The sequence below is a fragment of the Caretta caretta genome, chromosome 15 (assembly GCF_965140235.1).
Source record: "Caretta caretta isolate rCarCar2 chromosome 15, rCarCar1.hap1, whole genome shotgun sequence".
In the NCBI taxonomy this organism is placed as follows: Eukaryota; Metazoa; Chordata; order Testudines; family Cheloniidae; genus Caretta; species Caretta caretta.
The window spans coordinates 7,956,802-7,981,921 of NC_134220.1; the positions used below are offsets into that span (position 1 = coordinate 7,956,802).

General features: G+C 40.8%; 1 protein-coding gene across 2 annotated transcripts in view; it reads right to left on the reverse strand.

The window, feature by feature from the left end:
* The window catches only part of MED13L (mediator complex subunit 13L), a 452,622-nt gene that overhangs the window by 58,896 nt on the left and 368,606 nt on the right, over positions 1-25,120 (reverse strand). For both annotated transcript variants that reach the window (XM_048821992.2, XM_048821995.2), the window contains 5 exons: positions 23,256-23,476; positions 13,493-13,698; positions 8,961-9,907; positions 8,038-8,217; positions 6,118-6,341 (listed from right to left, as the gene is read on the reverse strand). In XM_048821992.2, the coding sequence (XP_048677949.1) occupies positions 6,118-6,341; positions 8,038-8,217; positions 8,961-9,907; positions 13,493-13,698; positions 23,256-23,476 (1,778 nt within the window). The remainder of the gene's footprint in view (positions 1-6,117; positions 6,342-8,037; positions 8,218-8,960; positions 9,908-13,492; positions 13,699-23,255; positions 23,477-25,120) is intronic.

Below are 25,120 nucleotides of genomic sequence, written 5' to 3' on the forward strand. Positions count from 1 at the left end.
TGATTGCAGAGCCATTGGCCATTATCTTTGAAAACTCGTGGCGAACCGGGGAAGTCCCGGATGACTGGAAAAAGGCTAATGTAGTGCCAATCTTTAAAAAAGGGAAGAAGGAGGATCCTGGGAACTACAGGCCAGTCAGCCTCACTTCAGTCCCTGGAAAAATCATGGAGCAGGTCCTCAAAGAATCAATCCTGAAGCACTTGCATGAGAGGAAAGTGATCAGGAACAGCCAGCATGGATTCACCAAGGGAAGGTCATGCCTGACTAATCTAATCGCCTTCTATGATGAGATTACTGGTTCTGTGGATGAAGGGAAAGCAGTGGATGTATTGTTTCTTGACTTTAGCAAAGCTTTTGACATGGTCTCCCACAGTATTCTTGTCAGCAAGTTAAGGAAGTATGGGCTGGATGAATGGACTATAAGGTGGATAGAAAGTTGGCTAGATTGTCAGGCTCAACGGGTAGTTATCAATGGCTCCATGTCTAGTTGGCAGCCGGTATCAAGTGGAGTGCCCCAAGGGTCGGTCCTGGGGCCGGTTTTGTTCAATATCTTCATAAATGATCTGGAGGATGGTGTGGATTGCACTCTCAGCAAATTTGCGGATGATACTAAACTGGGAGGAGTGGTAGATACGCTGGAGGGGAGGGATAGGATACAGAAGGACCTAGACAAATTGGAGGATTGGGCCAAAAGAAATCTGATGAGGTTCAATAAGGATAAGTGCAGGGTCCTGCACTTAGGACGGAAGAACCCCATGCACCGCTACAGACTAAGGACCGAATGGCTCGGCAGCAGTTCTGCGGAAAAGGACCTAGGGGTGACAGTGGACGAGAAGCTGGATATGAGTCAGCAGTGTGCCCTTGTTGCCAAGAAGGCCAATGGCATTTTGGGATGTATAAGTAGGGGCATAGCGAGCAGATCGAGGGACGTGATCATTCCCCTCTATTCAACATTGGTGAGGCCTCATCTGGAGTACTGTGTCCAGTTTTGGGCCCCACACTTCAAGAAGGATGTGGATAAATTGGAGAGAGTCCAGCGAAGGGCAACAAAAATGATTAGGGGTCTGGAACACATGAGTTATGAGGAGAGGCTGAGGGAGCTGGGATTGTTTAGCCTGCAGAAGAGAAGAATGAGGGGGGATTTGATAGCTGCTTTCAACTACCTGAAAGGGGGTTCCAAAGAGGATGGCTCTAGACTGTTCTCAATGGTATCAGATGACAGAACGAGGAGTAATGGTCTCAAGCTGCAGTGGGGGAGGTTTAGATTGGATATTAGGAAAAACTTTTTCACTAAGAGGGTGGTGAAACACTGGAATGCGTTACCTAGGGAGGTGGTAGAATCTCCTTCCTTAGAGGTTTTTAAGGTCAGGCTTGACAAAGCCCTGGCTGGGATGATTTAACTGGGAATTGGTCCTGCTTTGAGCAGGGGGTTGGACTAGATGACCTTCTGGGGTCCCTTCCAACCCTTATATTCTATGATTCTATGATTCTATGAACTGATATGGGCCAGCTCTGGGAAGACTGTCAGATACACACTGCTGCTGTTGTTGTGGATATGCTGCTCATGGTCTCCAAAATGACCATTGTGGCGGGAAGAGCATAGTGGGCATCCAGGGGTGCCCGTATCAGAGTTGGTTTGGAGGGTTTGCTGGGTAGCTCTTGCACAGAGCAGCATGCGTGATAGGAGTAGCCACAGGGGAGGAATGTTGTGGAGAGTCCCCGACATCCTCGTCTACATCTTCATCCTCACGTAAGAATTGTGAAGCGTAAAGAGGTGGAGAGCTGGGTTGACTAGCTACCGCAAGGACCAAGGTACCATTGGTGCCGAGGATGGGAGACTCCAGTACAGAAGAGACAGTGAGGTCTTTTTGGCGCAGGAATTGCTGCAAAGCGTATGGCATTGGTACTGTATGCTGAAAACTGCCTGTTGGTATTGGAGTGCACAATGTCCACACTAGGTGGCATCATTAGCAGTGGGGGTGCTGAGGTGCCCAGTACCAACTGTTTAGTCATGTCTGGCGGTACAGCGGCATAGGGTTTCATTTTCCCCTTGGTTCCTGTGTCCGAGCTCAGCTCCTTGGAGACTTTCGTTTTCCTGGTACCAACAGTTCCGGAGGGTCCCACTGTTTTGGCCATTGACATGGCTGGTGTGGTCAGTACTGGGAGTGTTTGCCCATTAGTGGCATGCCTTTTCTTGGCCAACTCCAAGATTGGGGATGTGGTACCTTGGGTCTCTTTGTAGCCTTCTTGGTGGGCTGATCGGGAGCCCAGGCCATGGAAGACGGGCCCATCAGAGGCTGCAGTTGGTGATTTCTGGCCAGATGGGGTGTGTACCCTCAGGTTCAGATGCCAGACAGAGACACTTCTTCTTGAGAAGTTTAAGTTGGAGATCTCTCGCCTTTCTGGTGTGGGCTTTCAGATTGTGACAGTGCGAGCACTTCTGTGGTGTATGTCTTGCTGAGACACCAGACACACAGAGAGGTACAGAAAGCCTGCAGGTAATGCAACTTTTGAAACCTGGGGAGCCAGGCAAGCCCCTCAGGGAGTGTACTCTCCCCATGGGGGGTGGGGAGATAAATACCATGCTGCAGCATGAAAAAAATGGAAACCTACAGCCCTATGAGGAGAAAATATATATTTCTTTTTTTTTGGAGAAACAAGAGGACGGGGATAAAGTACTAACCCTAACTATTCTAACTGAAAACTAAAACTAAGGGAAACTGTGCTACTCAGAAAGCTGCAAGGCGCTGCTAATTGCTGCGACTTGAGCCAATGGCAGTGGAGAAGGAAGTGAGGGGAGCTTGGTCGCATAGCATCAGTTAGCCACCTGAAGCAGCGTGAGACGGGGACCACGCATGTGCGATCCAACCGGGCACTGCTACCACAATTCTCCAATTATGAACACAGGAGCGCACGGACACCTAAGGTGGAGTACCCACAGGGACATCACTAGAAGCAGCACCAGTTTATTTAACTAAAGGTCATCTACTGCATGAGCTCTGACTGCTAAGCAGTACTGCATCCTAGTGGATAATGAAAGAATTGCTACTGCTTTAGATTGGAAAACAAGCAGTTGTACTCCAATTAAATATAGCAGAACCCCATATATCCAATCTAATAGGGACTGGGGCCAGATCAAATAATCAAAAAATGGATAATCTGGAGAATGGGAAGTGCGAGGTTGCAGACCTATCTAGCGGCCACGGGAGAGATTGCCTGCTGCTGGACCTGTGCGCACTGGTTGTTTGGTTAATAAGAACATAAGAATGGCCATACTGGGTCAGACCAAAGGTCCATCCAGCCCAGTATCATGTCTACTGACAGTGGCCAATGCCAGGTGCCCCGGAGGGAGTGAACCTAACAGGTAATGATCTAGTGATCTCTCTCCTGCCATCCATCTCCCCCCTCTGACAAACAGAGGCTAGGGACACCATTCCTTACCCATCCTGGCTAATAGCCATTAATGGACTTAACCTCCATGAATGTATCCAGTTGTCTTTTAAATCCTGTTATAGTCCTAGCCTTCACAACCTCCTCAGGCAAGGAGTGCCACAGGTTGACTGTGCGCTGAGTGAAGAACTTCCTTTTATTTGTTTTAAACCTGCTACCCATTAATTTCATTTGGTGGCCCCTAGTTCTTATATTATGGGAACAAGTAAATAACTTTTCCTTATTCACTTTCTCCACACCACTCATGATTTTATATACCTCTATCATATTCCCCCTTAGTCTCCTCTTTTCCAAGGTGAAAAGTCCTAGCCTCTTTAATCTCTCCTCATATGGGACCTGTTCCAAACCCCTAATCATTTTAGTTGCCCTTTTCTGAACTTTTTCTAATGCTAGTATATCTTTTTTGAGATGACCATATGGGACCATATCTGTGGTACAGAGAGCCAGATAACGGAGGTTTGGATAAATGGGGTTCTGCTGTGCACTCAGGTCTAAAAAAGAACCATACCCAGGTGAGTAAAAGGATTAATTTCACTTCCGCAGAAAGTAGGAGATTGATACATTTAAAACTCTTATTAGCCACACAACTGACTCTGTTGGTGCAAAGGTCTAGCAGAGCCCAGGTGACCATCTCCAGGAAAGCTTTTGATACATGATACACAGGGATGAATTCTTGTTGACACAACAGCGTTACCGCAGTTCTTGTGTGTTACTGCTCTAGGCTGGCTATTCTGGCATCATCATTCAATCTGAAAAAAAAGTGAGTTTCCTAAAAGTTATTTTGGGTTTCTTTGATCTAAGGCAACTCATATTTTAGATTCCTTTGCTCTTACCACAGAAATTAGCAACGGAAAAGAGGTATTTGATCATCTTATATACAACTAGTGACCAGTGAAGGACTGTTTCTCACAGTATACGCCTTTTCTTTGTCCAGTCTATTTGAAACAGCCTGTGTGATGGGGCTTTTATCATTACCCTCGATTACTCTCAATGAACATATCTCAATGCTAGCATTCTTTCCTGATAATGTAGTAAAGTAGAATTGTTTGAAGGAGCATTTTTTTCACAGGTTTTTAGCGGATATATCTGCTGTAGCTTGTGGAGGAAATGTTGAATTTCTTCATACAATGGGAGCAGTTCCATTTTCTAGAGGAGCATTTCTTTGGAATTGTAATTAATACCAATTACAGTACTTCTTCTTTTAGTGTTGTTCACAAGATCTACCCTTGCTTTGGACTGCTTAAGGGCTTGACCCCATTCTCCTTCTAAAACAGTAGCATACTTTAAGATGCAAGCAATGATTCAGAATATAGGACTCAACTCTTAGTATGAATATCATGTCCATTCAAAATAGAGCAAGAAATCACCGTGAACTCTCACTGTGAATTCCTATCTTACATTTTGACATTACAAAAATTAAAATAGAAATCTCTGTGTTTAGAAGACCATGCTTTCTAATGGTTTTCACTTTCTTCCCCTGAAATAAAAAGGACTAATCGGGCTTTTTGAAATAGCACAATCACAGCTTCTACAGCACTACATTAACATTAATTTTTTTATTTGAGTGATCTTCTAGCTGACTGCTTACTTTGGGCCATACATTCCCTGTGTAAAGACATGGAAAATCTGCCAGCTCAGATTTCTCAAAAATATGTTCCATCTCTGTCTACCTAATGATTATGCTGCAAAGGTGGTGAGACAGAGAGGGCGGACTGTGTGGATATCCCTTACATGAACAAGGTGAAAGATCTGTGGTTGGGACCTTGGCTTTTTGCACATGGCTGTTATTTTCAAATGCATTCAGTGTTGGGTTAGGCCAATGCTGAGTGCTTTTAGAAATCCCATTCATAGGACCTTTGTATCTGTGAAGCAACAAGATCCTCCGTCTGCAGACTACACAACTGGGCTTAGTTGTACTGCCACCACTGGTTCATAGATCACAACTGTACTCATGTCACTCCTCATGAGGATCAAAGTGTGTGCAAGCGAATGAATCAGTCTTAAATACAGTGGTAAAAGCTCTGCTGCTTTGATTTAGGAACATGTCATTTAGCATGAGTCATCCCTTACTCCTCCCACTCTGGTTTGGCTACTCCCCCTTCATTGCCACAGAGTGGAAGAAGTGTAGACGTCTCACTTCGCTGCCAGACACGTGAGAAGCGTCTCATGCAGGTACTGCTTGCCTATGCAGGAGGTTCCTGGATAAATTTTACAGAAAATGCTACTTTTCAGATTTTCCTATATTTCAGAGTTATTTATATCTCTACCCTGTCTCCTTGTACTTCTGCATTTTAGTGCATCTTGCTATGAGACTGTTCCTACTGCTCAGATATTTTCAGCCTTCATCTGCATATGCCTTGTTTCCTTCGACTTAAACACCAGCTGCACTTAAGAGCTGTATCTTAGGGCTGAATTTTGTCTTAAATGGAGCTAACATGCAAAAGAGTAAGTGCAGCTCTATTAGATGATATTTTTCCTGTATTCTGAAAGTGGAGAAAGTCCTCCTAAACTGAAGAAAATAATGTAACAAATTATTATTTAAAACACTTAAGTTTTAAACAGTTTAAGAGAGCTTAAAAAGGAAAGAACATGAACTTAACCGAACATGCTGCTAAAACAGGGATAACAATTATGACTAAACAATTCATAAGAGTCGCTCTTTCCTACCTCATATACAGCACTCAAGTCCCTGAAGAAAGTTTTGGCTCCGTCGAGCAAGGCCTCATTTTCTGGACACAGCACAATATAAGCGACATCCCGATGGCCCCCATATGGGTCTAGCAACAGCCTCTCCCAGAACGGCAAGGAGAATGGAGAGATTGTCAGGAAGTCCTTGTCATAACCCACTAGTAAAGTGGGGATTGGAAGAGGCTCAGGAGACTCCTCAGAACCTGATATGAAAAGAAGAGGGTATTATTACAGAACCACTTTAATTGGAAAGGAGTGTCTGGTACAATAGCAAATGAGCTCTTTCTAGCCAAATGGTGTAAATCAGTAATCTCTTGTCATGGTGAGTTTTCAGAAAGCCTGAACCTCCTCTGTGCAGGCAGGATGCAGCCACAATACATATTAACAATGTCCTTCCACAGTCCTTTTCCTCAGGTAATGGAACGGTCCTTAATTACAGGGCAGAAAGATTTAGATCATACTTATGAAGTGTCATAAAATCAGAGGTCAGTCAGTCAAAGCAGAAGAAGCCAATCCAAGCATCACTACTGTAATTCCCCTAAAAGATTGCAATAAAATATCTTCTGGTGTACTATAAGTCCACATTCTGCCAGAATTTCAGGGCCTTCTTGAGGACTGAACTTGTGGTCTTGAAAGAAGTGGTTTCACTCTATCTAAATGATGATATAACAACATTTCACATGTGTCCTTTGAACCTAAAGAAAAGCGATGACACGAATTCATGGATACTAAATTAATGTTTCTTGCTTTAGCTCCTGCTGGTTGTGCAAAATGACCAACTGAAGAAAACTGTAGCTCCCAAAATGGATAGTGCTGATTTCTAAGCAAAGTGGCTAGAGTTAATACAAATTAAAAAAACCCAAAAGAGTCACCATCACAAATGAGAGGATTATCATAACAACAAATCTGAGATCTCACACAAACTGTGTTGTTAGGGATTACGCTAGCTAAAAAGAAATACTAGAGTAGCCTGCTGTTGCTTGGAGAATGTGAGCCCAAATATATCCTGGCAATTTCCAGAGAAATATAAATGACTAAAAAGTCAGCATTCACCAACCATTACCACATACTCACCACAGATATCTACTGTTCTAACGCATATGAGAAAATGTGGTCATTTCAGTTACAATGTGTGGTAACTGTTGGAAAATCCTGACTGTTCAATGCTACACTGTAGTTACAAATGTTGAAAAATGGCTGGAGGTACTTGTCATATGGCACAGTGGCATTGGAATGTGATGGTAGTTACTGCAGCCTGTCATAGCCAAAAGGGAAATCAGCATTATGTCAAGTGTCAGAGCAGGGAAAGTAGAGAATTGAGGCACTGTGGCAAAATAGAATAAGACTGTAAAAAAACAGATCAGTAGGGAATTTCACATAAAATGCAGGCAAAACGCATGAAGAGTAAAAATGATGTTTAAAGGTCACTCATTAGTTTGTTCTCACTTAGTACATATTCTGTCAAATATATTTCCAATTAAAAGTCTCACTTGAAACCAGGAGGTGTTTAATTCCAAACATATCAGCAATATGACATTTTAAAACATATTTAAAATCTTAAAACTAGGGCTCTAATTTTATTTAACAGTTTCTATGTTTTACATTATTGGTTATTCATTGTACTAGCTATGGGTTCAAACCAAAATCAAATCTACACAGGGATTTTGAACCTCACCAAAGCTTTTGAGGTGTTCAAACCCATCTCCAACATCAGTAATCTTGGAAGGTAGAACCTCCACTATATTACTCAAGAATAGCTTTCGAACATTAAACACAGCGAAAAGCCGTCTGAGGAGACTTTTGTTCTTATGAACTTTCCAGCAAAGAACACATTTAAATGCCCACATGTAAGGAAACATAGCCTTCATCTAAACACTGCTGTTCCACAAAAAACTGTACCATATGTTCCCCGTCCTGCCATCTTATGGAACTGCTGCCAGGTGAGGGGTCCCTGCACATGTTGGATATTCTCCCAGGTCCTGCCTGTCCGCTTCTTCTGGATGGCATCTTGGAGAAAGGGCTGTAGGGACAGTAGCATGCGCACCACATCCTGGGAGGACAGCATGCTGATATCCAGTACTACAAATGACAAAGAGGTATGAATCATATTTCTGTTGAGGAGAAGGGACATAATATTTTTTTGGCCTGTGATTCCTTTATCTTGCCTCTCATGGTGCCCATATAGCCTGTGCTCCACTGTAATTAGTAAAATAGAATTTAAACTGCTTCTTTATCAAAGGTTGTTAGACTAAGCTTTCTATGAAGTTCTTTTCAAAATATCCTTTTGCAAAATGTTATCTAGACTGTAGTGATTTGCTGTAAGTTTATTTAAAGGTGTAAAGCTGCTTAAAGGCTAAAAAATATTGTTCTTTAAGTCAAGCCCATAAAGAATTGTAAATAAACACATTATATTTCATTTACAAATTTACATTATTTCTAGTTGGCATTGTTTCACAAAGATTTGATGATTGCATACTTATGCTCCAAAAAGATATGCCACAGTCTCACCAAAGAAAGCTAGAGCAAAGTTTGACCCTCACCCCAGAAAACAAACCAAACCAAAAAACCTAAAAAATTGTGGTGAATTTGTGACACTGAAAAGTCCTACAGCATGCTGGAAGGAAGAAGGAAATTTACCAGTATTCTACCTTTGGTTTTAGAAAGCTCTCCAAATTTCTTATCTACTCCTGTTCCTCAAGAGTGCATTTTCCCCCATAACGTTTAAATGATACTGTCTTGCACTGGCAAGTTTAAAATAAAATTACAAAGATAACTAAGTTTTTTGAATGAAAAAAAACCAAAACCTCTTCTGTGAACCATACCATTGCTGTGAGGCCAAGAGTGTACAGTAGCACTTCTTACTAGGGCTTCATCCACTTTTCCACCAGTGGGGTTATCCACATACTGCCTTCCTTGCTCCAGGGCATTGAAGCACTCTATCCAGGAATCATTACTATCTGCTTGCACTCTGTCATAACTCCAGTTCATAAAGGGAAGTGTCTGCCGGTTATTGGAGGACATGTAGTCCAAGCAGCTCAGAGAGGTGAAAGGCTGTGTGTGCTGATTCTGGAGAAGGAGGAGGAGGCTCATAGGGGGTTCCTGGCCCCTCCTGGCTCCCTCTCCCATCTGAGGAAGTAAAGTGGTCTGACACATCATCAACCTCCTCTCTGCAGCCTGGCCAATGTCTGAGGTCTTGCCAAAAATATCCAATTCATCCTCAATAAAAAGCCCAGAGTTGTAACCTAGTTTGCGGTTCATAATTGCACTAAATCCACACGTGCAGCGGTACTGGTCCTCGTTGGATGAATCTGGGATGTACAGCCCTACATCTGCACCTTTAATATTCATATTACACGCGCATATACAACAGCTATCAAAGTTGCGATCTTTAAAGATGTTCAGCACGGAGTCTGAAAGAATCAGGGTGACATACAGGCTGTGGGCTTCTGGGATTGGCTGGACAGTGGGTGGCTCCACAGAATTAAGCGGTCGTGTTGTAGAAGGGGTAGAAGCTGGTGAACCTTGATCTGTGCTGTCATATTTTACAGATCCTTGCCCGCTGGCAGTGCCCCCACCTCTAGGAGTCCTTGGGGTTCTGGGTGTGCGTGGCGTAGGGACGGAGAAGCGGGGAGTTGCTGGGGATGGCAGTACTCCTGCTCCACTGTTGCTGGCTGGGGCAGCACTGTTTAATGTCACTGGTGTATTCATTTGGGGAGTGTTCATCTGAAGATAGTCTTGATCTGCGAGGCTCCCAACACTAGGCACATTGCTGTAAAAAATACAGGAAGAAGATGAATATTCAAAAGGTTCACTGTAGACAGGACTCAGATGCAATAGCTCCACAATGACCACAATAAAGGGACAGCACCTTCAGACATTCCTCTCATATCATTATATTCAAGAGTCTCTCTTCTTTCTATCTAAACTTTCAAGATCTCATCAGCAAACATAGCTAAGAGTTGCTGAGAGTGTAGTGAAAAGGAAAAAAACAAAACAAAACAGAAAACATCCCCTCATGCTGTTTTAAAGATTACAAGCTAAGAGCCTGTTATGACCTGAAATCTCAGGTGCTTATTTAGAATGACCTGAAATTAAATAATTGATGTGACTTCAATATTTTCAGCACTTGGGGGGGGAAGGAATTATTTCAGTGAAATCCCTATGCAACTGTCTCTAAAGAAATCTACGGTCCAATGTGTAAAAATTAGGGGCATGAAATTTCATATAGTTGTACAGCATCATAAACTCCATTTAGAAATAATTTGCTTTACTGTCTATATCAAGGGTCAGCAACCTTCCAGAAGTGGTGTGCCAAGTCTTCATTTATTCACTCTAATTTAAGGTTTTGCGTGCGAGTAATACATTTTAACGTTTTTAGAAGGTCTCTTTCTATAAGTCTATAATATATAACTAAACTATTGTTGTATGTAAAGTAAATAAGGTTTTTAAAATGTTTAAGAAGCTTCATTTAAAATTAAATTAAAATGCAGAGCCCCCTGGAAAGGTGGTCAGGACCTGCGCAGTGTGAGTGTCACTGGAAATCAGCTTGCCGTAGGTTGTCTACCCCGGTCTATATGTTTTAAAATGTCTGTAGTAAATAATTAACTTCGGTACTCCTTGATACAAATAATTTATCTGATTCTTCTTGGTGAAATTTTAATGTTTCCTTGGTGGTACCCAGCTGACAAAAGTGTTTCACATACAGTAAAGGGAGCCTTTATGTAGCCCTACATAGCTTATGGTACAAAAATAACAATTGCTATTGCAGACTCCTGGTCCACAAGAGCTGAAAGTGGTATTTCTAGGTCACCATTTGTCATCACACTTCCTATTAGTAACAGTTTTGCCATTATCTGCTAAATTTCAGGGACCAGAAAGTGGTCATATATTCCCACAAGAGATCTCTTTTCTTTGGAATGACATATTACAGTAAGAAACAGATAATTTTGTCATTATGCTTCATATTAAGGACAACATAATTGCTCAAACAAACAAGGTCTTTATAACATTTTTCTTCCCGAGAGCTAATAAAACATTTTTCTTGAAATGTATTCCTTAAGGGCAGCACATAAAACATAAGAACACAATCAGTCTCTTGATGAAGGAGCAGAAACATATGGATTTTTTATATTTGTGTGTTCTTACTGTGTGTTTTATGTGTTATTTTAAAATGAATATTATTTTAAGGATCACATTTCATTAGCAACCTGAAAAGAAACTGTAGTAAAGACCTGATCCTTTAGAATCATTTTGTTATCTTTAACTGACCTGTGCCCAAGTCAAAGGTAGGAAAAAATGGACAAAGGTTGATAAGAGTTGTGAATCTGAGGCACAGTGAATACCTTAGACAAATGACAAAGTGTGACCTAGAAATCTTGATCAGCAATCACCACTTTACTAAAAGCCTGCAGTAATCAGGGTGCAGTAATTATCTTCACTCTAATTGGATTACATTGAAAATAAAAGATTTTTTTTTCAACAAATACCTGCAATTAATAATCAGCTCAGTCCTGGTTACTATTAGAAGCAGTTACTATTAGAGAAAACCTGAGAAGTCATTTGCTCCTTAGGTGGTATCGAGGGTTTGTAATTTCTTTTTTGCACTTCTTTTGAGAGCACTGGAAGATCCTTTGGAGCTGGAGAAGGCCTGATTTAAGGATTGATTTAAAGATACAAGCCGCTTCCTCTGTAAATTCATTCACTGCAGCAGGAGACTCTTCAACTATATATATTACGGCTTCTGAGAGGTTTTGTGTATTAAATGGTTTAAATTCTTGCTAGGTTTCAAGATCTGCAGCAATGGATTTTTTTCATAAACAGTGATAACTTTTGAAAAATATGCTGGGGATGCAAATTTCTCATTTAATTTAATATAATGGCAAACTTGGACCTGTGGCACAGTGCCACTACACCTTAGAGTGGAGAGAAGCCCAGCAATTTCAGACTATATAGGAATAGGAATCACCGAACACATTAAACTGGCAACTTATATGAACAGTTCTGAAGAAACAAGAGGATCCCAAAGAAGAGTTGTGTGTCCCCACAAAACTGAAATGGGGTGAAATTCATCCCTGTACAAAGGGACATCAGAGGCCTACACACCACATAAGTCACACTCAGCCATCAATAGGTGTATATCATTTATGTTGGCCATCTTCACAGAAGTGAATGTAACCACAGTGAATGAAGTACAAAGTGAATACTGAAAAGTGTGTCTTTAGGGCAGAAATAAATTAAATATACAAGCTCTACCACTGTAAATGATGGAATGGTCCATTACACTTCAAGATCCATTCTACTCCATGAGATGAAGGGCCAGATCCTTAGCTGACTAGTTGGGTGTCCGTAGGTACACCCTCCCCGCTTTACTTTTTCATTTTTATTTTAAAAGGAACTTTACAAAAAAACAGCCACAGACACTAACAGAATTTGGATACATATATTTCAATGAGCTGAATAAATTAAAAGGAATAACTACCAAGAACAATTTAAGTATTAAAAATCCTGAAGATAGGAGTTCATTGTCAGCTCAAAATATCCATCAGAACTAACATTTTGATCTTCTAAATCATGCACTGCAGATGGACTGGAGGACACATTTTTGTATTATCAAAATCAGAAGGTAAGTACTTCTTTCCATCTACAATTTATCATAGTTTTACTAGAAAGCACCATGCAATTTCAGCACCCAATTTTATAAAACCGTCCCCTAAAGTTTACATATCATTCAATGACCTGGTATTTCCTTTGCAGTACAAATGAACATGCGTACCTTCCCTATGAAATACTGCTTTTGTTTATATTTTATACAGGCAGATATTTTCTCTCTATTACTCACACAGCACACAGCCATTACAAGTATACAACTTTTTTGTCTGGCTCCTTCTTTGGTATTAACTAAAACTCAAAGGAGAAGCAGATGATATGCCTTTTTACAATTAAAGGCAAATCACGTTTGACATCTACCATTTCCTCCAGCAAAAATGTGAAGTAATGACTAAATATTCACCATTAAAATCCATCATTAAACCTAATACTTGGAGATTAACTGTATGAGCCTTCTTCTTTAACATTTCTACTTTATGTTGAATTACAATGTTTTTGCCTGGATAATTATTTAAAATTGATCAACTCAAATGTCATTTATTCCTGCTCCAGTTATCAAAAATGTTTCTGACTTTATAAAGCAATGGAAGTTTTGCAGGTTTAAAATAAGTCCATAATTAGGCTTGCTCATAATTTTATCATATGGATTAAAACATGGAAAAATCATCAGCACTCTGAGTGTCCATTTATTATATACCTAGATACAGACATAATGAATGTCATCGTTTGTTGCAATGCTTGTACTTACTTGTAGCCATCTCTGATGAAAGTGGCTGCAGGTGGCATGGGGAGTTGTTCAATTTTAGGAGGAATCGCCCAAGAAGGCCTGAACATGCAGGCATCCGGTATCTTCAGAGGTAGCAGGCACTGGCTTGGCAGTATCTTCAATGGAGCAAACATAGAAGAGCCCACAAAAGGTTGAAATGATGGAACTTTGTGCACATACGAAAAATCCTGTAAAACCAAAGTGATTTTAGTGTTTAGAGCTACATAGAAAAGTCAATCTTTATATTGAAAATATATTCAGGTAATACTAATTATACTAATTTGAAGCAAATATAGCTGCACTTTTTCTCATACTGAAATATCTACTCACTTTATAAACATTTAGGGACATACACCCAAAATTGTAATGACTGTAAAAAGATTAGGCTTCTAGAGCCGATTGTGATTGCTTTAGGGAAGGACTTTATACTACATGGTTAGAAAGTGAACACCCATTCTGGGCACTATCATAATCCAAACAATAATAATAATGGTGAACAGAGTAACCATTAACCACTGGCACCATACCAAATTCATAGTCCAGCCACCTTGGGCTCACTAGCAACCATTACACTTTTGTTTTGGGTAAAGGGAACAATAACTAGGACTTCAGCCAAAGTTATTCCAGATCTCCTTGAGACAGAGACTGTCTTCCTCTGTGATTGGAAAATATCTAGCATCTGGGGGAAACTACTGCAGTATATATAGTAGAAATTCTAGAAAACTTCGTTTTTAATGTCTTACCACAGTCCCAGCATCCTCATAATTCCAAGGCCAGAAGGGCCACTGTGATAATCTAGTCGGATGTCCCGTACAACACAAGCCAGAAAACTTCCCCAAACTAATTCCTAGGGCAGATCTTTTAGAAAGAACATCCAGTCTTGATCTGAAACTTGCCAGTAATGGAGAATCCACCACAACCATTGGTAAATTGTTCAAATGGTGAATTACTGTCACTGTTAAAAGTGTATTGCTTTATTTCCAGTCTGAATTTGTCTAGCTTCAACTTCCAGCCATCAAGTTGTGTTATAACTTTCTCTGCTAGACTGAACAGCCCATTATCAAACATTTGTTCCCCATATAAATACTTATAGACTGTAACCAAGACATCCCTTAACCTTCTCTGTGTTATGATAAATAGACTGAGCTCTTTGTATTTACCACTATAAGGCAGGTTTTCAAATCCTTCAATCATTCTCATGGCTCTTCTTTGACCCCTCTTCAGTTTATTAACATCCTTCTTGAATTGTGGACACCAGAACTGTACATACTATTCCAGCAGCAGTTGCATGAGTGCCAAATACAGAATGTAAAATAGCATTCCTCCTCCTACTCAATATTCCACTGTTATGTATCCAAGGATTACATTAGCCATCTGGCCACAGCATTACACTGGGAGTTCAAGTTCAGTTGATTATCCACCACAACCCCCAAATCTTTTTCAAAGTCATTGCTTCTCAGGATAGATTCCTCCATCCTATAAGTATGGCCTACATTCTTTGTTCCTATCTGTATACTTTTACATATAGCCGTATTAAAACGCATAGTGTTTGCTTGTGGCCAGCTTACCAAGTGATCCAGACTGCTCTGTATCAGTGCTCTGTCCTCTTCATTGTTTATAACTCCCCCAACTTTTGTATCATCTTCAGACTTTACCAGTGATGATTTTATGTTTTCTTCCAGGTCATTGATAAATTTATTATATAGTGTAAAGCCAAGAACTGTTTCATGCAGGACCCCACTAGAAACACACCTGCTTGATGATGATTCCCCATTAACAACATTTTGAGACTTATCAGTTAGCCAACTTTTAACTCATTTAACATGTGCCATGTTAATTTTATTTTGTTCTAATTTTTTAATTAAAATGTTATGCAGCACCAAGTAAAATCCTCAACAAAAATCTACGTATATTATACCAACATAATTATCTTTATCAAATTTTTAATTCACCCCCAAAAAAGATATCAGGTTAGTTTGACGGGATCTATTTTCCATAAACCCATGTTGACTGGCACTAATTATATTACCCTCAATTAATTCTTTATTAATCAAATCCCATATCACACGCTCCATTATCTTGCCCAGATCAATGTTAGACTGACAGGCCTATAATTACTTGGGTCATCCTCTTTACCCTTTTAAATATTGGCATAACATTAGCTTTTTTCCAGTCTTCCGGAACTTCTCCAGTGTTCCAAGACTCACTGAAAATCAACATTAACACTGCAGTGAGCTCTTCTGCCTTTTCTGTTAAAACTCTTGGATGCACGTTATCTGGACCTGCTGATTTTAAACTGTCTAACTTTAGTAGCTATTGTTTAACATCCTCCTGACATACTAGTGGAATTATCATCATTATATGATCTGAGTACATCAACCATTTCCCCCCAAATACAGAACAGAAATATTTATTGAACACTTCTGCTTTTCTCTGATTATTGATAATTCTACCATTTCCATCTAGTAATGGACCACTACTATTGTTAGGATTTTCTGTGTACCTCATGTACTTAAAACAGTTCTACTTACTTTCCTTAACTCTGCCAGCCATAGATTTCTCCGTGTCCTTTTGCTTCCCTTCCCAGTGCCTCCTTAAAGTGTCAGAAGATGAAGCATAACAGGATTCCTACCTTTGACACTCAATAATCAGCACACAAAACCTACTTACATTTTTGTAAACATGAGTTATGTTGGGGTTAGGTGCTAGATTCCTATTAATGTGTATGAGCAGCAGCTGCTCAAATGCAGAACTCTATGCACACTTAAAAAGATATGTTTCAATACTCTTTAAATCTTTGTTAGAGATATCTAAAATATCTTCAGTATGAATAAGTCCCTAAAATATATATTTTTTTCTAATCTCTCTTTTAGCTCATCAAACTATAATCTTGACCCAGATTTCCTTCCTGTCCCAAGATTAACTAACTTTGTTTTGACATACAGAAAAATATCTGAAGTGGAGGAAAAAACAAATAAGGTCTGTGACAACTGGAAGAAATAGCTTTTCATTATTTGTATGCAGCACACCTAATTAATAACCATTATACTGGAATACATGTCTTTCCAGTTTCTAAAATGCTGCTAAAACTGATAGGAGAGAGATTGAGAACTGTATAATTATACATTAGTAGAACACGGGCACCTAGTACAAACATGCCTTTTCTATTACACCCACACTGTGAGGGCAACAAGTCCCATCAGGTTAGGGTAGTATTTGTTTTTCCCATTAAGTCAGGTAAAGTGATACTGTATGCTGGAAAGAGCAATTCACTCCCAAAAAGCATGTGTTTAGATTAGGCCAAGGGCAAGTTTCTTTGGCAATTTACCATCTATTAAGGATTCTCTGAAAGCAGGGACTATGTACAAAGCTGGGCATACTATTTTCCCCTTCTCCTCGCTATTGCCTGTTGGTAATTAATGCTGTTTAGGAACAGGAGGGGAAGTGACCCTGGGAATGTCAGAAGGATTGCCAATGGTAAAAGGTGTGGCTGCCTGGAGATCTGCTCCCTAGAGAGTTGATGGGTTTACTGTCTAAGATAATTTTTTCATAAGGAAATTAAAAAAAAAAAATCCACTGTTTTAGTTGCCTTGGGGAGAGCACCAGTGGGAATCCTAGTGCAGACAAAACTGCAGCAGTTTCCAAGGTTTTTATCACCATAGCAATTAAATCTAATGTTGGAAGCTGATCTTTAATTGGCATGGGGACAACATCTCCAGAACCCATTGGAACCTCCAGTATGGCTCCTGCTGGTGCTACTATTAAGACAGCTCAACTAGTGGTAGCATCAGTGCAATTTTTTTTCCCCAATGTAAGAGGCCATCTTAGCTCTGAGTAAATAGCTGTGCTATTTTTGCTTTCTCCTTTTTCCCCTGAGACTGGGCATTCTTCTATCTCTTTAGTAAAATTCTTACCAGGTTGTTCCCTCAATACAATTTTGGTCTTCAGACTGGAAAAAAAGACTGCTACTCTTATACACTTCTTTGAGAGTGGAATTAAATTCAATATGACTGAAAGTCTGTAAATTAGGCTAAAAAGCATATAAACTTTACCTGTTAAAGGTAAATGGCTGATTTTACTGAGAAGCACCATCCCTGGTCATAAAGGAAAGCAGTTAAATATGTGCTTAAGTCCATTTCTGTTCATTAAAGCACATAAGCATTTGCTTAGCTTTAAGCATGTTCTTAAGCCCCATTGTCTTCACTGAGACTTAAGCATATACTTAAGTACTTTCCTGAACTGGGACTGGGCCTACATTATGTATTCTGCAAAAAGTTCATTCAGTTGTGACTGGGCAACTGGGAGCAACTCTCAGAGACAGACTGCCCATTTATATCTTATATTATTTTAGCAGCAGTTGCCGAGTAATTCTGTTGGGTTTTCTTTTACACAATTTTGAGCTGTTATTGGGGGAGGGTATGTTCAATAAATAGGTAATTTACCTGTTACAGTTATTTTGTTATGGAAATTGTCTGAATTTCTTCAAATAAATAAATTAAGCAGCAGCAGGATTTTTTAAAAAATTCCTTAATTAACTTAGGTTTCAGAGTAGCAGCCGTATTAGTCTGTATCCGCAAAAACAAAAGGAGGACTTGTGGCACCTTAGAGACTAACAAATTTATTTGAGCATAAACTTTTGTGAGCTACAGCTCACTTCATTCGATGCATTCAGTATCTGATGAAGTGAGCTGTAGCTCACGAAAGCTTATGCTCAAATAAATTTGTTAGTCTCTAAGGTGCCACAAGTCCTCCTTTCTTAAATTAACTTAGGATCCTCTCTAGTATGAATTTACTGCTAGTGAAAGACAGGGAATTAATGACCCTGGAGATTGAAGCCCTCTATTCAGCCAAAAACAAATACGCTACCCAATATTGTCACAGTTCCCAGATCAACTGCCCCTCTGACCTCTCCTGCTCTTGTTGAGTGCGTTCCACTTGCATCTCAGGTCTTTAGCTGTCACCTGTCTCCAGGTGGAATCATGCAACTCTCCCACTTTCAAACTAGGCCCTGAATTGCAGTCTCCTGGTACTAACTGTGATTTCAGCAGGTCTGATTTATACCCAATATCTGCAGTTCTCTTCTCTTCTCTGGGAGCAATGACAGGGCAAGCAGTGACCAACCTGCCTCGTTAAGGGAAAGTCCCCATGTGGAAAAAGGTTAAACACCTGGCAGACCTAGATGGGGGGTCTAAATGGGGAAGAGATGGCCAGCCCTCTGTGGAGATAGAGGTGGTTAGGGACTATTTAGAAAAGCTGGACGTGCACAAGTCCATGGGGCCGGACAAGTTGCAACCGAGAGTGCTGAAGGAATTGGCGGCTGTGATTGCAGAGCCATTGGCCATTATCTTTGAAAACTCGTGGCGAACGGGGGAAGTCCCGGATGACTGGAAAAAGGCTAATGTAGTGCCAATCTTTAAAAAAGGGAAGAAGGAGGATCCTGGGAACTACAGGCCAGTCAGCCTCACCTCAGTCCCTGGAAAAATCATGGAGCAGGTCCTCAAAGAATCAATCCTGAAGCACTTGCATGAGAGGAAAGTGATCAGGAACAGCCAGCATGGATTCACCAAGGGAAGGTCATGCCTGACTAATCTAATCGCCTTTTATGATGAGATTACTGGTTCTGTGGATGAAGGGAAAGCAGTGGATGTATTGTTTCTTGACTTTAGCAAAGCTTTTGACACGGTCTCCCACAGTATTCTTGCCAGCAAGTTAAGGAAGTATGGGCTGGATGAATGCACTATAAGGTGGGTAGAAAGCTGGCTAGATTGTCGGGCTCAACGGGTAGTGATCAATGGCTCCATGTCTAGTTGGCAGCCGGTATCAAGTGGAGTGCCCCAAGGGTCGGTCCTGGGGCCGGTTTTGTTCAATATCTTCATAAATGATCTGGAGGATGGTGTGGATTGCACTCTCAGCAAATTTGCGGATGATACTAAACTGGGAGGAGTGGTAGATACGCTGGAGGGGAGGGATAGGATACAGAAGGACCTAGACAAATTGGAGGATTGGGCCAAAAGAAATTTGATGAGGTTCAATAAGGATAAGTACAGGGTCCTGCACTTAGGATGGAAGAATCCAATGCACCGCTACAGACTAGGGACCGAATGGCTAGGCAGCAGTTCTGCAGAAAAGGACCTAGGGGTGACAGTGGACGAGAAGCTGGATATGAGTCAGCAGTGTGCCCTTGTTGCCAAGAAGGCCAATGGCATTTTGGGATGTATAAGTAGGGGCATAGCGAGCAGATCGAGGGACGTGATCGTTCCCCTCTATTCGACATTGGTGAGGCCTCATCTGGAGTACTGTGTCCAGTTTTGGGCCTCACACTACAAGAAGGATGTGGATAAATTGGAGAGAGTCCAGCGAAGGGCAACAAAAATGATTAGGGGTCTGGAACACATGAGTTATGAGGAGAGGCTGAGGGAGCTGGGATTGTTTAGCCTGCAGAAGAGAAGAATGAGGGGGGATTTGATAGCTGCTTTCAACTACCTGAAAGGGGGTTCCAAAGAGGATGGCTCTAGACTGTTCTCAATGGTAGCAGATGACAGAACGAGGAGTAATGGTCTCAAGTTGCAGTGGGGGAGGTTTAGATTGGATATTAGGAAAAACTTTTTCACTAAGAGGGTGGTGAAACACTGGAATGCGTTACCTAGGGAGGTGGTAGAATCTCCTTCCTTAGAGGTTTTTAAGGTCAGGCTTGACAAAGCCCTGGCTGGGATGATTTAACTGGAAATTGGTCCTGCTTCGAGTAGGGAGTTGGACTAGATGACCTTCTGGGGTCCCTTCCAACCCTGATATTCTATGATTCTATGATTCTAGATATGCATAAAAGCATTTTCCACATGTGGACCATGCTAGGTCTACAGACTCTTCTACAGACCCCCTCCCTGTCAGCGCTCACTGACAACTTCTTGAACAGCCGCTGGCAACTTATTGTCCTTTGAAGAAATCAAGCCACAGTTTTAACTGTTTACCCTTTCATCTGTTAACTCCCAACTCTGGCAAAACAAGATTTGCAACTCAATGGAGCCAGGGTTCTTGAAGATAACAGCTTGCCCTACTGTCTTTCAAGAGTGTGCTTGGGAATTCTTACCTGGGAAGCCATTCTGTCACTTTCCTATTTGCTCCTCCCACAGCCCCCTATTAAGTTAGATCAATACAATCATACAGAAAATACTACTAACCCATCATAGATATACAGAAACTTTTCTTTACTGACATGGTCACTTACAACAGTCATACCATTATTACATAATAGTATTAACAGATTAATACATAGTCATTTCTTGTCCATCACAAATATTTCTATCAGTGATGTACAAGTAATTATAAAAGCACTGTTAATAAAATTTTGAGATGACACAAACATTGCCAGAGTGGTACACAATGATGAGGAAAGGGAAGTCAAGTGGAGTGAAATGGATCACCTGGGGCCTGTTCAAACAAATGCATTTTAATGCAGTCAAATACAAGGAACAAAAAATGCAGGCCAGACCTTCAGACAGGGGATTGTATCCTGGAAAGCGGTGATTCTGAAATAAAATTTAAGAGTCACAGTGGACAAACAATTCAACATGAGCTCCCAGTGTGATTATGTGCCAGACAAGACTAATAATCCTTGTATGTATAAAGAGGTGATTTTGCCTCTGTATATAGCCTTGCAAGATTGATATTGGAACACTCCAATTCTGGTGCCACATTTTAAAAAGGATGCTGAAAAACTGGAGACGGTACAGGAAAGAGCCATAAAAATTATCTGAGGGCTGGAGTGCTTTACTGTGGACTGAAGGAGCTCAATCTGTTCAGTTTATCGCAAAGAAGAATAAGAGGTGACTTGATCACTGTGCAGAAGTACCTTTATGGGGTGAAAAATACCAAGCTCTTTAATCTAGCAGAGAACGGCATAACAAGAACCAGAGACTCAAAGTTAAAGCCAGACAAATTCAAATAAAACTAAGGCACCATTTTTAACAGTGAGGGTGATTAACCACTGGAAATGGTTTCAGAGTAACAGCCGTGTTAGTCTGTATTCGCAAAAAGAAAAGGAGTACTTGTGGCACTAACCAATTTATTTGAGCATGAAGTGAGCTGTAGCTCACAAAAGCTCATGCTCAAATAAATTGGTTAGTCTCTAAGGTGCCACAAGTACTCCTTTTCTTTTCACTGGAAATGGTGAATTCTCCATCACTATGTCTTCAAATTAAGACTGGATGATGCTTTTCTGGACACTATTCTTTAGTCAAACACAAGTTACTGGGCTCCGTCAAGGGGTAATAGTGAAATTCTATGGCCTGTGTTATTCAGGAGTTCAGACTAGATGGTCTAATGGTCCCTTCTGGCCTTAAATACTATGTAACTATGAAAAAATACAACACAGGAAGCAGCAGAACAACTTTTCCCCACAAATTACAAGACCAGTAGGAGTCTCAATCCTTATCAATAGGGACAACCTCTGCGGGGCTAGGAATGGAATTAGCCAATTCCATCCTGGTTCTCTCTTTTGAGACTGCTAACTAAGTTTTAGTGCATAAACTCTACAGTGATGGGTGCTACAGAAAACCTTTGGCAAACAAGCAGGTATCAATTAGTGTCAACCGCAACGGTGTTTTCTGTAGTGTGGACAGATGTCCACTAGGGCAGGGGTAGGCAACCTATGGCACGCGTGCCAAAGGCAGCATGCAAGCTAGTTTTCAGGGGCACGCACACTGCCCGGGTCCTGGCCACCGGTCCGGGGGGCTCTGCATTTTAATTTAATTTTAAATGAAGCTTCTTAAACATTTTAAAAGCCTTATTTACTTTACATACGACAATAATTTAGTTATACATTATAGACTTATAGAAAGAGACCTTCTAAAAACATTAAAATGTATTACTGGCTCGCAAAACCTTAAATTAGAGTGAATCAATGAAGACTCGGCACACCGCCTCTGAAAGGTTGCCGACCCCTGTGCTAGGGATTAGCCTGAAACAAAACTCATTTCACACAGACAACAAACAGCTATCATAGGTTCTTTTTTTGAGAAGAGTGCCTCAAAACAATTAAAGTCAATGTGTAACTAATACATCTATTTTTGTGCAATTTCTCTGCTCGCATTAAACAACTGGAAACTTGTCCAATAAAAAAGGATTCGTTTCCACTGAAAGATTACCAATCCCTTTATATCAGAGGTCCCCAAAGTGTCACACCCAGCCCATCCCCGCCCCCACCTCTGCTCCAGTCCCGCTCCCAGCCATGTACCTGGCTTCCGGCCCCAGCTGCAGCATGGTTCTGGTCCCAGCCCCAAGCCAGTCCGCAGCCTCAGTTGCTGGCTGTGGCTCTGTTCCCGGCCACAGCCAGCAACTGTTCCCTGGGAGCAAGGCCGGGAGTGGAGCCACACCTGCTCATGGGCCCGTCTGCCAGCCCCACTTCTACCTCAGTCCCCAGCCTCAGCTCCACTCCTGGCCCCAGACCCAACCCCAGCTGTGGCCCTAGTCGCAGCCCCCTTATCTCTGTCTGTGCCACCTTCCACCCCCACCCCTGGCCGCATCACCACTCCTGGCCCCAGCTCAGGGAGAGGGCAGGGACAGGAGTAAGGGGGGGGGAGGGCCCGCAACCCTCAAAAGTTTGGGGACCTCTGCTTTATATGGATCTGGTTCAAAATTGTGCAAGCAATTTTCCACCCAACTCTATAGCAATCTATTTGTATGTGTTTTATTAAAGAAAAAATCTTACACAGATGAAGTAACACTAATGGTATCTTTGGGGTATTACCTTGATTTCTTCAGGTTTAGGGCTCCCTAACCCTTCTTCCACCTCCATTTTAAATTCTGTGAGCTGTGTAGGAACCATGTTGACCATAGGACTTTCCATCATCCCCAATGCTGTCACAGTCTCTGAACTTATTCCATCTTTATAGTTCATCACCGGGGAAAAGGCAGGGTGTTGCTCCAAGGAAGGGGGTGTTGGGAACATCCTTTGCAAATCTGCCACAGCTAAGCATCACAAAATAACCTCCTGTTAACCATTAAAAAATAAATTCTGCATAACTCTTCAATGAGACCCCATAAAGAGAAGGACTCCAACTCAGCACTGGCTTTTTTGGATTGTTAAAGTCAAGCAAACAGACTGCAGATCCTTTCCTGCTTTCACACCAATGTAATCTAGACTAACTCTATTAATATAATTTATACAGAGTACTGTGTCCTATGGACACTTTTAAAGTTTATTGTTCAATTGAAACACATACATTTGAGGATGTTCAATATTCAAATATGCTGTGATAATAATAAAGAAAGCTTTAAGAAAATAGATTAAAGAACAGTACTGGGGATCTGACCACAGTTACAGTTAATAACTAAGTGGGATCCAGAATATTTTTCTTTCCTTTCTAGTGTTTCATGACACAAAATCCTAAAATCAAAACTGGCTAAACTTCTTATGAAGTGCGGAAAACTTTTGCACTGACTAACAGTATGTGAACCCATTTTGGTCCATGTTGTCATAATCCGATGAAAGCAGATCTGAGACTATAGCTACTGCCATCTTGGAACATCCTGATTAGAAATTCTGCCTCAAGGCATCTAAAAAAATAACAGGCAAGTCCCAGAGGATGCTGCAATATGTATTTTGCACCACAGCCACCAAGACAGGAAAAATCATAGAGCATTTAATTATTTCTAAATAAATCAACACAGTGTAATAATTCATCCTATATTTCCCATTAATTTTAAATGAGAAAAAATACTGAAATGCTTAATATAGTGAAATGTATTGTATAAACCCAAATGGAAATCACTGTAAACTATTACACTTTTCCCCATTACCTTCTTTCCATTTCCTGCCATAATGGGTTTATTTTTCATAAAATTCAGAACATATTGCTTTTTCAATTTTAAGTAGCTCAGGTATCCTTTTGACATAATGTTACAATCTGATGAATTCATTGTTAAAAATACTGAGATCATATAAGAATAAATTCCCATATCACCTTCTCCTACAAAAAACCCATACACTGAACCAGTGTTTCTGACAGACTAAATGCTTCATTTCATTTCCACACTTTTTTCTGTCCAGTAAAGCACTACAAATCCCCAGACTTATTTGACAGGATATATTCTTTAAATTTGTACTCCATAGCTATTATACATTTTGTGCAGTCCAAAGATGACAGTTATGTTTGATTTAAAATTGCTACTAAGTAGTAAAATTTTTCCGTGGGTCTGATTTGGATCAGCTGATCCTCTCTGCTTTTCAAGTAATGGAAGAAGAGAGGAGTGCTTTAGCATCATTTGGTGAGCAGTGGTGCTAGAATGACATTTAGTCAGCAGGGCTTTGCTATGGTGTATCAGGCATTTCAGTTCCTCACAGATGTTGTCATGCATCACTAGCTAGTGTCACAAGGAAATAGAGAGAGGATTAAGAGGGGAAAGCACAAGGGGTACAGTGTATCCATTTAACCTATTCTATACTGCTCTGTATTATGCCATTTTCTTATATCTTTTAGTTCCACTTTGCAAAATTCTGCAGTGCAGATTCATTAAAAAAATCCTAAAATGTTTAATTAAAAAGAAAAACTACAGCAACTGGCTGTCAAGCATTATTCATTTTCATATGTGTCATGCTTGAGAAAGCTTTGC